The sequence below is a fragment of the Schistocerca cancellata genome, chromosome 2 (genome assembly GCF_023864275.1).
Source record: "Schistocerca cancellata isolate TAMUIC-IGC-003103 chromosome 2, iqSchCanc2.1, whole genome shotgun sequence".
In the NCBI taxonomy this organism is placed as follows: Eukaryota; Metazoa; Arthropoda; class Insecta; order Orthoptera; family Acrididae; genus Schistocerca; species Schistocerca cancellata.
This window is the reverse complement of record NC_064627.1, coordinates 433049946-433063251: the sequence shown is the minus strand read 5'-3', so window position 1 is coordinate 433063251 and position 13306 is coordinate 433049946. Positions and strand designations below refer to the sequence as shown.

Below are 13306 nucleotides of genomic sequence, written 5' to 3'. Positions count from 1 at the left end.
TTGACATCATTTTCTAACTTCAGAAAAGGGGTCATAAAAGCAATAATAATAATAATAATAATAATAATAACAATAACAATAATAGGGTTCCTTGTCAAAATCCATTAAAGAGTTGGTGACTTTAACTGCAAAATCTGAGAAAATTTACCAATGTGTTATGCAGATTAACAAAAATTATAACAATAGCTGAATCAATGATAATGGAACAAGAGCCAATCATAACTTACTTGTCAAAAGAAATAATTTAAAACAGTATGAAACAATTTTATCTAACAGAAAATCAAACTGTAAAATTAATTTCCTAAGCAATAAAAAAAAGATAACTCAATCCAAGCAAACAATGGAAAACACCGGGTAGGAATATCGACAATGTAGAAAAAGACAGATTGCCACCTACTGTAAAGAAGATATGTCAAGTTTCAGACAGAAACACTCAAAAAATTACACACACACACACACACACACACACACACACACACTCTCTCTCTCTCTCTCTCTCTCTCTCTCTCTCTCTCTCTCTCTCTCTCTCTCACACACACACACACACACACACACACATGCATGCACAAGCAAGCCACCTCACACACACACAACCACCAACTTCAGAGTCTCAGGCCGGAATGCCTTGTGGCCCGAGATTCTGGAGTTGGCAGTTGTGTGTGCGTGAAGTGTGCTTCTTTTACTGATGAAGACTGTGGACAAACGCTACATGTGAGTGTCTTTTAATTGTGCCTGTCTGCAACTTGACGTGTCTTCTTTGTGGTGTGTGGCAATCTGTCTTTTCCTTCATTGATGATATAACTCAGTCTCACATAACTTTTTTAGAAAAAAGGCAATTAAATTGTAACTTTTAAGTAATACATACTATACAGTATATGGTAATTTAGATAGCCTAACATAGAAGTTGAGAAAAATGTAACATAATTGAATAATAAAACACCTCCATCACTCTACAATACTCTCTTTCAGTATACTGCTATTTTTTACCAGGAAGTGGTATGCCAAAGATCTGCAATGGAAAACATGAGGACATCCTGCAAATAATGCCCCAAATTTGTTGTGTCAAATCTCTTAAGGCTTTTTAAATGAAACAAATGTCATTAACATTATACAACTTTATTCTTCATGTCAGCATATTTGCAGCCCTCTGCCACCATAGGACTCTGAATTGTCGTATTGGTGTGGACATAACTATGTTGATTTGTGAGAAACAGCATGCTGTAATCAAGTTTCAAATCCACATAGTTTATCCACAAATGGACACCCTCTTCTTTAGTGTGCCATTACCAGACAACACATGAGTGCTGTAACATCTGCAACAATCGGTTGCCATGGATTCATTGTCATTGATCATTCTCCATGCAGTCCTGACTTGGTTCAATCCGATTTTCATCTGTTCCCAAAACTTAAGGAACACCTTTGAAGACTTCACTTTGATAGTGATGAAGCGGGCAGGCAGAGGTGAGGTTGTGGCTCCATCAACAAAATCAAACATTCTACAGTGATGGTATCAACAAAGGGGTGTTTCTTTGGGTGAAATGTGTTCATTCCCAGGGTGACTGTGTTGAGAAATAAATACGTAGACATGAAGAATAAAGATGCCTAATTTTAATAATATTTGCTTTATTTAAGAAGCCATAAGAGTTTTCACATAAAAGATACAGAGGCACTAATTTTCAGCATGCCTTCTACTAATCTCCTTTCATGGGTGGCATGAGTAAATTGTGGTCTTAATGTCAGCTGAAAGGACACATGCATAATGTATACAGTGACTATTGTCCAATTAAAATTTCTTGATAGTTAACACTTAATGTATTGGAACTGCTTTCCTCCAGTCAGAGCATCCAACTTCATGTCTGAACCGTTTGCTGTTGCCAAACTACCATAACAGTTGGTCAGTGCACTTCCAATTCCTTGTCTGGCTTTCTTTTATGCTTTGGTTGGACCCTGAATCCTGGGTCTGGCCCTTTTATTTTGTATTTCATCACACATGGTAAATGCAACGAAAACAACAACAACAACAACACACACACACACACACACACACACACACACACACACACACACACACACACACACAAAATGATGTTAAAGAAATACACACTTTTCGTACATGGCACTAACCCTACACTACTGGATTTTTCTGCACAAAACATGTTTGAGCATCACATATACAGTTATTATAATTGCAGATATTGAATTGCATTAGATAAGCTTCATACAGTGTTGTGTGAAGCAGAATCTTTGAAGGCTACAAGTCCGTACTGCAAATGGGTCACCAGAGTCATAAATACAGGGTGTTTATAAATGAATATTGGGGTTTTAATGCTTTATAATATTTATTATATTAAACTTACAGTTATAAATGATATGTCAAATGAAAGAGCAGATCAAACAGTTTTACCAAGACCCTTATAAATGTTCAATGTGAGCACCATTTGTCACATGGCACACGTCAAGTCTATAGCTGAGTTCTTCCCAAACATTGATAAGTGTCTCTTCAGTGATTGTAGCAACAGCCACTTCTGTCCAGTTTCTTAATTCAGGCAGGTCTGCTGGTAGTGGAGGCACATACACACAGTCCTTGATGAAGCCCCAAAGGAAAAAAATTACATGGCGTTAGGTTGGGTGAACGTGGAGGCCATGCAAAGCAAGCCCTGTCATTGGGCCCCTTGTGGCCTATCCAGTGCTTGGGTACAGTGAAGGTAAACAAACCCCTTACTTCGCTATGCCAGTGAGGTGGCGCACCATCTTGCTGGAAAATGAAGTTCTCTGGCTTATCTTCTTCCAACTGAGGGAAGAGCTATTGCTCTAGTGTAGCAAGGTAAGAAGTGCCAGTTACAGTAAGTTCACCAAAAACGAAAGGCCCTTAAACTTTCTGCCAGGATACGGCACAAAAAACAGTCACTTTAGGGCAGTCTCGTTGCATTTGTACCACCTTGTGAGGATTTTCTGAGCCCCAGATGTGCACATTGTGAGTGTTAACATGTCCACTTAAGAGAAAGGTCGATTCATCACTGAAGACAACATGAACCAGAAAATTTTCATCGTCATGAAACAACATTTTGTTTGCGAAGTTGGCACTTATTCCATGGTCTGCCAGCTTTAGAGCCTGTAATAACTGTACACGGTAAGTACGTAGTTGTATGCGTTTTCTTAAAACTTTCCAGTCAACACGGGAACTTGTAATTCATGACTAGCCTTCTGGACTGATTTCTTTCGGCTACAAGTGAACGACTTTCTCACTCGCTCCACAGTCTCTTCACTAACTCTTGGTCGTCCTATGCTCTTCCCTTTACAAAGGCAACTGGTATCTTTAAATTGATGATACCATCTATGAATGTTATTATCACTTGGAGGATCACAACCGAACTTCAGCCAAATGTACGTTGCACAGTAACTACTCATTTCGTTCTTTGCAAACTGCAAAACACAAAACACTTTCTGTTCAATAGTCGCCATTTTCGCTACTACCACTGTCTAGCGGATTGCGGCGGGAACATTGTGCGCTGTGCATGCGCACAGGTGCCTGACACAAATGTTCGAGTTGCTCTTTCATTTGACATATCATTTATAACTGTAAGTTTAATGTAATATATATCATAAAGCATTAAAACCCCAATATTTATTTATAAACACCCTGTATAACATTCAGCCACCACATAGTGGTATAACGCAGTGGTTAGCATTTAAACCTGAGATGTAAATGGTCGTGGGTTCAAATCTCGTTGAAAGCAGCAATCTTTTTTATTTCTAAATCTAATCAAATGACTCTGATTACTATTTTTATTCAGTTAATTGTTTTAAATGTAATTTTATTTATTTATAATAATTTTCTGTGTCATTTTCATAACTGTGTTGACTTTTTTGATTTAGTCTTTTTTTCTTTTCCTGCCCTTCATTTTCCATTTGGTATCTGCCTTTGTTCCCTATAATTTGCAACCAAGTATCAACCAGGACTGCTCATTGGTTGGAAATTCAGCAGCTTGTGTAGCCAATGTGAGGACAATTTCAGGTTACCAATGATAGTGAGAAAGTATAGTTAGCGTTTAGTGGTGAAACTGAAATTTTTCTGTCTTGTGTTTGCTTGTAGAGGTTGGCTTTAATCACGATGAATAAAGTGATTGTGATTTTAGTTTTGCCACAGATTGTTGATCTCTATTTCCTCAGATACATTGCACGCCATGACATTATGGTTAAGGTAGGACATGAGTTTAAATTCAGGGCTACAAAACTCTAGTCTGCCACAGTTCAGTCATTGGTCACCTAATAACCTGCTGTCAACAGAGAATCTTGCATTTCTTCATACCTTGTGGATGACACTTCCAACATAGATCTGATGCACACAATAACAGGATTTGTGAAGTGAACCATCGTGTTTGGCTCTCACCTATAATCAAGCGGTAACCACAAGCCGATGTGGCAACACTGTAGTAGCAAATGACAGACGTTAGTTGTCAAGTAACCTTAATCAGATTATAGTTACAAGATGTGAATGAATAGTGGAACGTAATTTGGACTGTATCAGCTAACTTATTTGCAGATTATATACATGTAAATTATCATTATACACAATGTATAAGTCCTTGTGAAAGTAACTTGTACGTATGAACTTGTTGACATTCAGTTTTTAAGATGTTATCTTAACCTGAAATGTCAGATATTATTTGAAAGTGACCTGCCGATGAAAAAGAATTATTTAACTAGCTAGTTGATCTTTTGTCCATGACTTTTTGTCATTTTGTGATTCCCTTTTATAAAGTTTCACATGTTCATCCCCCTCTCCCTTTTCCTATCACTCTCTCTCCCTTTCCTTGTGGGTTTGTGGATATGTGACTTTCAAGTTATTTTTTTTTTTAATTTATTTAAGTATCTCTCACTTTTTACTTTAGAATGAAATATTAATGTGCTGTTGAAATGACTTTCATTGAAAGGTTTATACTGATCATCTGATTTTAGTTATCTCTTATTTTATCTGTTTATTTTACAGCTCAGTATCATTCCATATTTGGTCGCTTACCTGTAGAGGATCTTAAATTTGCCAGTACCTTTGCAAAAGCATTTCTGGAAGCTGGAAAAGAACTGGGTTATTTAGTAAGAGATCTCAACCAGGAAGAAGCTACAGGTATTTCAAACTTCACTGATTTCATTGTTTTAATATGTCACGTATCAAAGAAAAGTTTATAGAAACTGAATATGATTTACATCCAGGTTTTATGCTGACACAAACAACTACTGACCATGGAAGGAAATGCAGTACAGCCAGAGCATACATCAGTCAGTGTCCTCGAAACCTACAAGTCATCACAAATGCCATTGCAACAAAGGTATAATAGATATTGTGATAATGGCCACACACACACACACACACACACACACACACACACACACACACACAACAAAGGTATAATAGATATTGTGGTAATGGCCACACACACACACACACACACACACACACACACACAGTGACACTACATATTTATTAATATTTATTTATCCAGACAGATGAATATGGAGTGCGAGGATTGTAACTTAAAGGGAAGAGAAAAGGAAGGTGTTGCATGGAAGGAGAGGGGAGACAGGTAGATGTCTTTCACTAGTGGTGACCAAATTAGGACTAGTTTTAACTACGTTAAAAAATAAACAGAAGTAATGGAGCATTAGTGAAAGAGAGGAATTTGGATGGAAGGGGGAATAATATATGGGGGAATGCAGAACACAGTGTCAGATCCAGGAAGGAACAGTTTTCGTACTGACAGGAGAGGAAACCCTGACTCTATGTGCACTGAATAGTTGTGGTTAGAAGCAGTGAGAGCCATCAGATTGATGCACAGTGTCAGGTGGCATCTGTGGTGGTTGAGGTGATTGACCTGTTGCTTTCTGTGGATACAAGAACAGAACAGAATGTTTTGATGGCCACATAACAGAAAAAAAATGATTACAGTAGACAGTAGTATTGTCCATGCAACTGAAGCCATGCCACCTATCCAGTTCCAGGTATTGATGAACTTGGGAAGAAAATACACTTTAATTGGGCTACCCAGTGTCTTCATATTCTGTGCCCCTTGTCACAATATACAGTATTCAGTTTATTCACCATTGACCACTTACAGCGGAATAGGTCTGAACATTAAATATACAATTATCAATAACTTTACAGTAAAGTTTTTACAATTTAATTCCTTTTCTTTTAGGAATATTCTTATATACTAATGCCAATGATTATTTCAAAATATTTTGTTGTCTTATAAAATGGGTGTTTGAGTAACCAGTCATAAATCATACGTTTGAAAATCTTACTGGTCAGTGATCGAGCAGATGCTGGAAGTTTATTGAAGAGTTTTAAACTCATTATTTTGTGTGAGTTTGCAGTCTTTGTGAGTCTGTGTCTTGGTATGTCTAAGTACAGTTTGCCTCTGGTGTTGTGGGGATGTATGTTCTCTCTGGTCTCGAACTCATTTAAGTTGCTTTTGACATAAAGCAGTGCTGGGTAGATGTATAGATTCACAACAGTTAATATCATGTGCTTGATAAAAAAGGGGCGGCAGTGTTCCTTGGGCTTAACTTGCTCATTATTATGATTACTTTTTTTTGAATTTTCAGAATTTCACACTATTTGAAAGGCACATAAGAGAAAACTGTGCACACTGTCTACTAAAGACTTTATTGGTATTTACTCTAACTAGCCAAACCAATCATTGCTTAGATTCTACAAATCAGTAAATTACACAAATTTCAGAGCTACATTTTTGTTTTCCAAATGTGCAACAAATTTGACGGTTCTGAAGGGACCTTGTTGCACAGGTCTTACACCCAAATCTGCAATACAAATATTGTGAGTGAGTAAATTGGGTTGCAATCTTCATGGATTGTTATAAGATATTGGAGGTCATTTTTGAAAAAATGATAAGCATTTTAGGGACAGTGGCTAAATATTATGACTGCTTAAGTTTATTCATACCTTTTTATATCATTCTTAAATTTTGATTTTCAAAGAAACTTGGTTTTAAATTAAGTATAAGAGAATGTTTCAGCCTCAGACTTGACTTATAGTTGGCACTCTTAGGATTCCAAACTTCATTATTTGTCCTTGATATGGTTTCCAAGATGAATAGGTCTAACTAGCACAAATAAATTTGCAGTTCATGTATTTTGTAATGTCTCTGAAACTGCATATGGAGGCGTCTTGTATGTGAAAACCTCTGCTACCAATTATTGTTGAGTATGGACTCACACTGGTTAAGAAAGTGACACTTTCCACATTACATTGGCACATAGACAAAATAACTGATTGAAACTTAGTGTGCCCGTGCGCCTCCCTCTCCTCCCCAGTTTACAAAAAGCATGATTGTACTCTGTGACATAGTGTTGCGGGCATTCAAAAATAAAATGAAATATTGTGTGACGTGGCCCTCAACTATGTACCCACCGACTCAGAGTTGCAATATTAAAAGTTTTGGCTGGTTTCATTGTCTAGGGGCTGAGATATGTAGTTGCCGCATTACAAGCCAAATACTGCTGAGTCTACAGTATACAATATGAATATACACATGAATCAAATTGTCGAAGGTTCCTATCACTCGGCAATTCCGAATTTAACATAGAAATTTATAAATGAAAGAGTGCAGTTAAATAAAATCTGCAGTTGGTATCTTAACAACTTCAAATGATGAGTACAACAGTAGAAGTACTTTTGAGAATGCAGTATATTTCTGCAAAACACTTATTGGTGTCAATGGTCCAGCAATTAAATAAAATATAAGTTGAATTACAGAGAAACAATAGATTCCTGCTTTACATAATTAGTTATGAACAACAACATAGCTCACGAGATATTCACTTCTAAATGCATACTACGTCTTCACTGCAGAAGCCATGGAAATCACACAGGAGCACAACTCGGCACTCCGAAATAATTCTATCTCTTGCGACCACGCGCAAACTGCTCCATTGTCCAAGTTTTTCCCCACGACTGTGCGTCCATCGTACCATCATGTCCCTCACGCTGCACTCCCCAGAACTCCTCATGTCCTCTCCGGAAATGATGCTCTTCTCCCACTTCCATCCAGTCTCCCCTTTCACAAGCACTGTGGTTGGCTAGAGCGCTCCCTCCCTGTCTCCAAGCCAATGCATACTCACAAATGTATTGAAACACATATGAAATGCTGGATTTACATTTAAACAACTTGAAATTAAATAAATATTCCTATGGCAGGACCATAAACACACTCTAACACACATCATTAAATACATAAACAAATTAAATATACATATATCAAAGGAATAGCAAGCAAAAGTAGGTCAGTAGCCTAACGTTTCTGTGCTTTCTTAAACACCGTAAATAGTTGAACAGTTTCTTCATGAACAGAGTATATCAGGTATAAACAGAGACGTAGATGAATAAATATATTTATAAGCATGCTGCTACTGTTTTTTTGTGTAACTGTAGAGTACTTATGGCCTGACACAATCGATAGTAATCGACCACTTTGACCTCCAATAACTCATGTACTATTGGTATGAATTACTTCAAAGTTACATGCCTGTAGTTCATACCAATTTAGGTTTACACTAATAGCTTTCTAAAGACACGTCGGTCGCCGAAATTGGATGAAGTGTTTAGATGTTACTTGTGTAATTTACCGTTAGATACTAAACTTTAAACTAATAAACATATTGAAAATCTGATTACATGGTCAGAATAATTGTGCAAATAATGGAAATGTACATGTTTCTTTTTGAAGTATCATGATTTCTCTGGCTACTATTACTTTCTATATGAACTGTGAAACGTCTGCCATTATGGTTTCACAAAGTCCGCCATCTTTGGCACTCCCGCCATGTCTCCTTCATCGACACATCACCACCATGGAATTCCCAGCCACGTGGCTGGACCACACGCTGGGCTACCCCTTATGCTCAACTAACGTTCGACACCACGTGGTTGCTGCTGGGCCGCGGCCCACTGAGAGGCCTCCACGCGGCCATGCCAACTCCGAACTTAGAATATTTCCAGGATGCCACAACTCGCCTGTTACCTCACAGTGTTAATCAAAAACTGGCACATATTGAGCAATATCTGCTTGCAAAAGGTTGCAATCCACCGTACAAATGCACTGACATCCGAACTCTGATATGTAAAGCATATGCTACGTCATACACAGATAGTGTTGTCTAACCCAAGAACTCATGGACTTGGCATTTGGATATTATGAGCAGCAGATTCATGGGGCTGTGGGATCTGGACCATCAACAGAAGTGCATGAATAGTAGCATAGATCTGTGGCCTTTATTCTTTATGCTTAAGGCTAATCATTTAAGATCAGAAGCATTTTAAGGAGATTTGGTATTAAGAATGTGTTCCATCTACCTGTAAAGATTAGGGCACTACTCAGCTCTGTCAAGGATGAGTTGGGATCAAGGGCACCCATGCAGTAATTTGTAGGGCAGAGGGGGTCTAGACTTGTGGCTACGGTATATTTTTAATATTTGATGATGAATGGCAACTTTTAAATAGCCATAAAAATTTTCAAACCGACCATGTTAAAAACCAGTGTAATACTGACTTTTAAAGTGTTTTCATGATAGAAAACCACCTGAATGCATCAAATTTTTTCCTTTTCCTGACAGATTTGGGTGTGTGTGTGTGTGTGGGGGGGGAGGGGGATTCCTTGGCCCTCCTTGCCCATAGGTTTTGGCGCTCTTGTTTCAAATTTAGGAAGTCTGTTGGCCCTCCTTGCCCATAGGTTTTGGCACTCTTGTTTTGAATTTAGGAAGTCTGACATGTACTAAATTCTCTGTCATTGTTAGAAGGTTTATGTTGTGCAAACAATTCACACATTTTAGGGCACGTCCATGGAACCTCATCATCACATGAGGCTGCAACAACCTGAAAAATCAGTGGTAGCAGAGCATTGTTTAAACAAGTGGTAATGGATGTAATTTTTATGAGATTCTGATAGTTTCCAGCACATCTTGTTTTTGCAGCAGTGTTTATAAAGAGTTGGTTGAAGTTAGATTGGCAGATAACTAGATTTACAGAGAGAAGTGGTTTCGTGTAGCAGGATGTGGAACCGTGTATTATCCTGCATCAAAGCAAGTGTTCTTTGGTGTGGTCGGCCATAGTGTTTCAGGAGAGTCTTTTATTGCAATACATTTTTGGCACTGGTGTCTAGTATGGTCTGCACCACAATGCCATAGTGGGAGCAGCACCATGGTGTAATTGCATGTCCTGTGTATGGTATGGGGGTCTATATATAGAATGATGGTTTCCAGTCTGGGCATTAGTTTTCACAGGGAGACAGTAGCAGCAGCAGCAGCAGCAGCAGCAACGTATTGGCTCTCCTGAAGATGGCAGACAGATGGATCCCTGAAACATTGGTTTAGTTTGATGTTTTAATCTGGCTGTGAACCAGAGAGTACTTCCATTGATTTTGTAGGTGAATTACATTTTGTTAACTTTTTTTCATGAGTCTCAGCCTGATATCTGCTTTCCTGCAGTTAGTTCAGTGTCATTATACCACTTTGTCACTCTGGCGATTTACTTCTAAGTATCTTATGGTTGACACTGTTTTCAATAATTTATTGCAAACAGCATAATCTAACAGTAATGGGTTTTTTCACCTATTTATGTGCAGTTACCTTTACATATGTTAAGAATCAGCTGCCAGTCCCCACAACAATCACCAATCCTCCATATATCTTCCTGCAGTTTGCTACACTCTTCTGGTGAGCAATCTTCCAATAGACAACAGCATCTTTTGAGAAAATCCTTATAGTGTTTCTGATTTTATCCACTAGACCACTTACATATACTGCAAGCAGTAATGGCCCTATAACACATGGAGGTAATCCCAAAAATACCTTTACATCTCTTGCTTTTGTCCCCATTAAGAACCATATGTTGAATTCCTTCTACTAGGATATCGTGAATCCAGTCATGAATCTGGCTCAGTATTTGGTACGCCCATACTTTGCTCACTAAATGACATACAAGTAACATGGTAATAGCCTAGATACCTTTATTTACACTTCTATGATTTCACAAATGAATATGAATTAGTTTATGAAAAAAACTAATGAATAATTTCTTAGGAGAAAAAGTGGCAGATTTACACATAAAATAAAAAAAGTAATAGAATTAATTACCATGCTTAACAAATAAATTAGATTAGCACTAGTCATAATTGGTTGTTAGTACACTTTACAGAAATTCTCAGCAATAGTTCTGACTGTCTGTTAATGTATAACTTGACTCGTTCCTCATTGGTTAGGGCTGTTCTTTGTAATGGATTAGGATGAATGATCACTGGATGTATAGTGCAGATCACTCACAATAGGTGTTAATGTGTAAATTACTAACACAAGTTTCACAAATCACTCATTTACTGATTCTTTCATATTTCATGTTCTGTAAATCCTATTGTGGAGGAGAATGTTCAGGGATGTGCAATGAGTCAGGACTGAAGCAGTCACAGCAGGCTACTTTTATAAAAAATAGTAACAACAATAACATGACATTTATTTAACAGAGTTTTAACCAAAAACGAATCAACATGGATGAATGTAGCTTCAGTGAAATACACCCACCATGAAATACATATTTCACACAGTAATAACATTTAAAGCTGTGTGCTTCTGGTGTGAGAATCTTTGGTTTAAAGTAGTAAAGGAGTTTTGCTATTTGGGGAGCAAAATAACTGATGATGGTCGAAGTAGAGAGGATATAAAATGTAGACTGGCAATGGCAAGGAAAGTGTTTCTGAAGAAGAGAAATTTGTTAACATCGAGTATTGACTTAAGTGTTAGGAAGTCGTTTCTGAAAGTATTTTTATGGAGTGTAGCCATGTATGGAAGTGAAACGTGGATGATAAATAGTTTAGGCAAGAAGAGAATAGAAGCTTTTGAAATGTGGTGCTACAGAAGAATGCTGAAGATTAGATGGGTAGATCACATAACTAATGAGGAGGTATTGAACAGAATTGCGGAGGAGTTTGTGACACAACTTGACTAGAAGAAGGGATCGGTTGGTAGGACATGTTCTGAGGCATCAAGGGATCACCAATTTAGTACTGGAGGGCAGTGTGGAGGGTAAAAATCGTAGAGGGAGACCAAGAGATGAGTACACTGGGCAGATTCAGTAGGATGTAGGCTGCAGTAGGTACTGGGAGATGAAGAAGCTTGCACAGGATAGAGTAGAATGGAGAGCTGCATCAAACCAGTCTCAGGACTGAAGACCACAACAACATGTGCTAGTGCTTCCACATCAAGCACTGTCTTCTCTACAGCAGCAGGAATTTGTGGCAAATGTATTTGTTTCATCTCTGAATGACTCAACATCCATACCAACAAACTCTCTCAGGCTTTCCTTTATTGAAACTGTCTCACTTATCCTGTCCACACACAAATCTCCCTGATAGTTTTATCCTCTGTCATCTATCACTTCCAAAAATCTCAAAATCGCCCCCTTGTCACCTAGTACCATCCAGATTTAAATTGCCTCAAAACATTAATATTTCAAGGCTATGACTTTCTCAAGCCAGATGCTCGATAAGATTATCCCTTCCTAGTATCCTTCCTGCTACAGTCACTGTCACCCTTGTAACTATCTTCTCAAACCATATGCATTCCCAGATCATGCTCCCTAGTTCCTACCTCTGTAGTTACTCCTGTGCTAAACTAGCTCCATGCACCCACAAATCACCATGACGAGTAAACCCTACATCATCAAAAGGCAAAACAGCATGTGAAACCACACATGTTGTTTTCCAACTAACATGTCTTCATTATTCTGCTTTTTGCAGAAATGGCCACCATTGGAATGGCTGTGGGCATGATTGGACACAGAAGAATTGTCCGTCTCGGGAATATATAGTATGCAGTGCTAAAGATGCTCTACAGTCTACAGCATGATTCAGAAATGTGTCTCCAACATATACTCGCATCCCACCACCCTCCTGGAATCAACTTCTGTTAATTACCACACACAAAATGCTCACTTCTCCCCTCCCCTCTCTTTTACCCATTTCTTGGTAGCATTTCTTTGTTTATTTACCCATTTCATCTTCATCACTCATGAAGCTGGCTGAGTGCTTACAATAATAACTCACATATCACTACACCTCTGCAGCCACTACTGCGGCAAGTGTGACACATTTGTGAGTATCGTGCCATTTGACTGCTCCAGCCCCTCACCAGAGGCTGCTGATTGTGAATGGTGACTCAGTCACCTGCAGCTGATTGACAGTGGCTCCTGGAGGGCAAATGTTCTTTATATTACCGCACACCAGCTCTAGCCAGCAGTCTT

The 13306-nt window shown here is 38.3% G+C and overlaps 1 protein-coding gene across 2 annotated transcripts in view; it reads left to right on the top strand.

Moving 5' to 3' along the window:
• The window catches only part of LOC126161908 (glucose dehydrogenase [FAD, quinone]-like), a 181560-nt gene that overhangs the window by 111859 nt on the left and 56395 nt on the right, over window positions 1-13306 (top strand). For both annotated transcript variants that reach the window (XM_049918069.1, XM_049918070.1), the window contains exons 4-5: window positions 4991-5125; window positions 5212-5327. In XM_049918069.1, the coding sequence (XP_049774026.1) occupies window positions 4991-5125; window positions 5212-5327 (251 nt within the window). The remainder of the gene's footprint in view (window positions 1-4990; window positions 5126-5211; window positions 5328-13306) is intronic.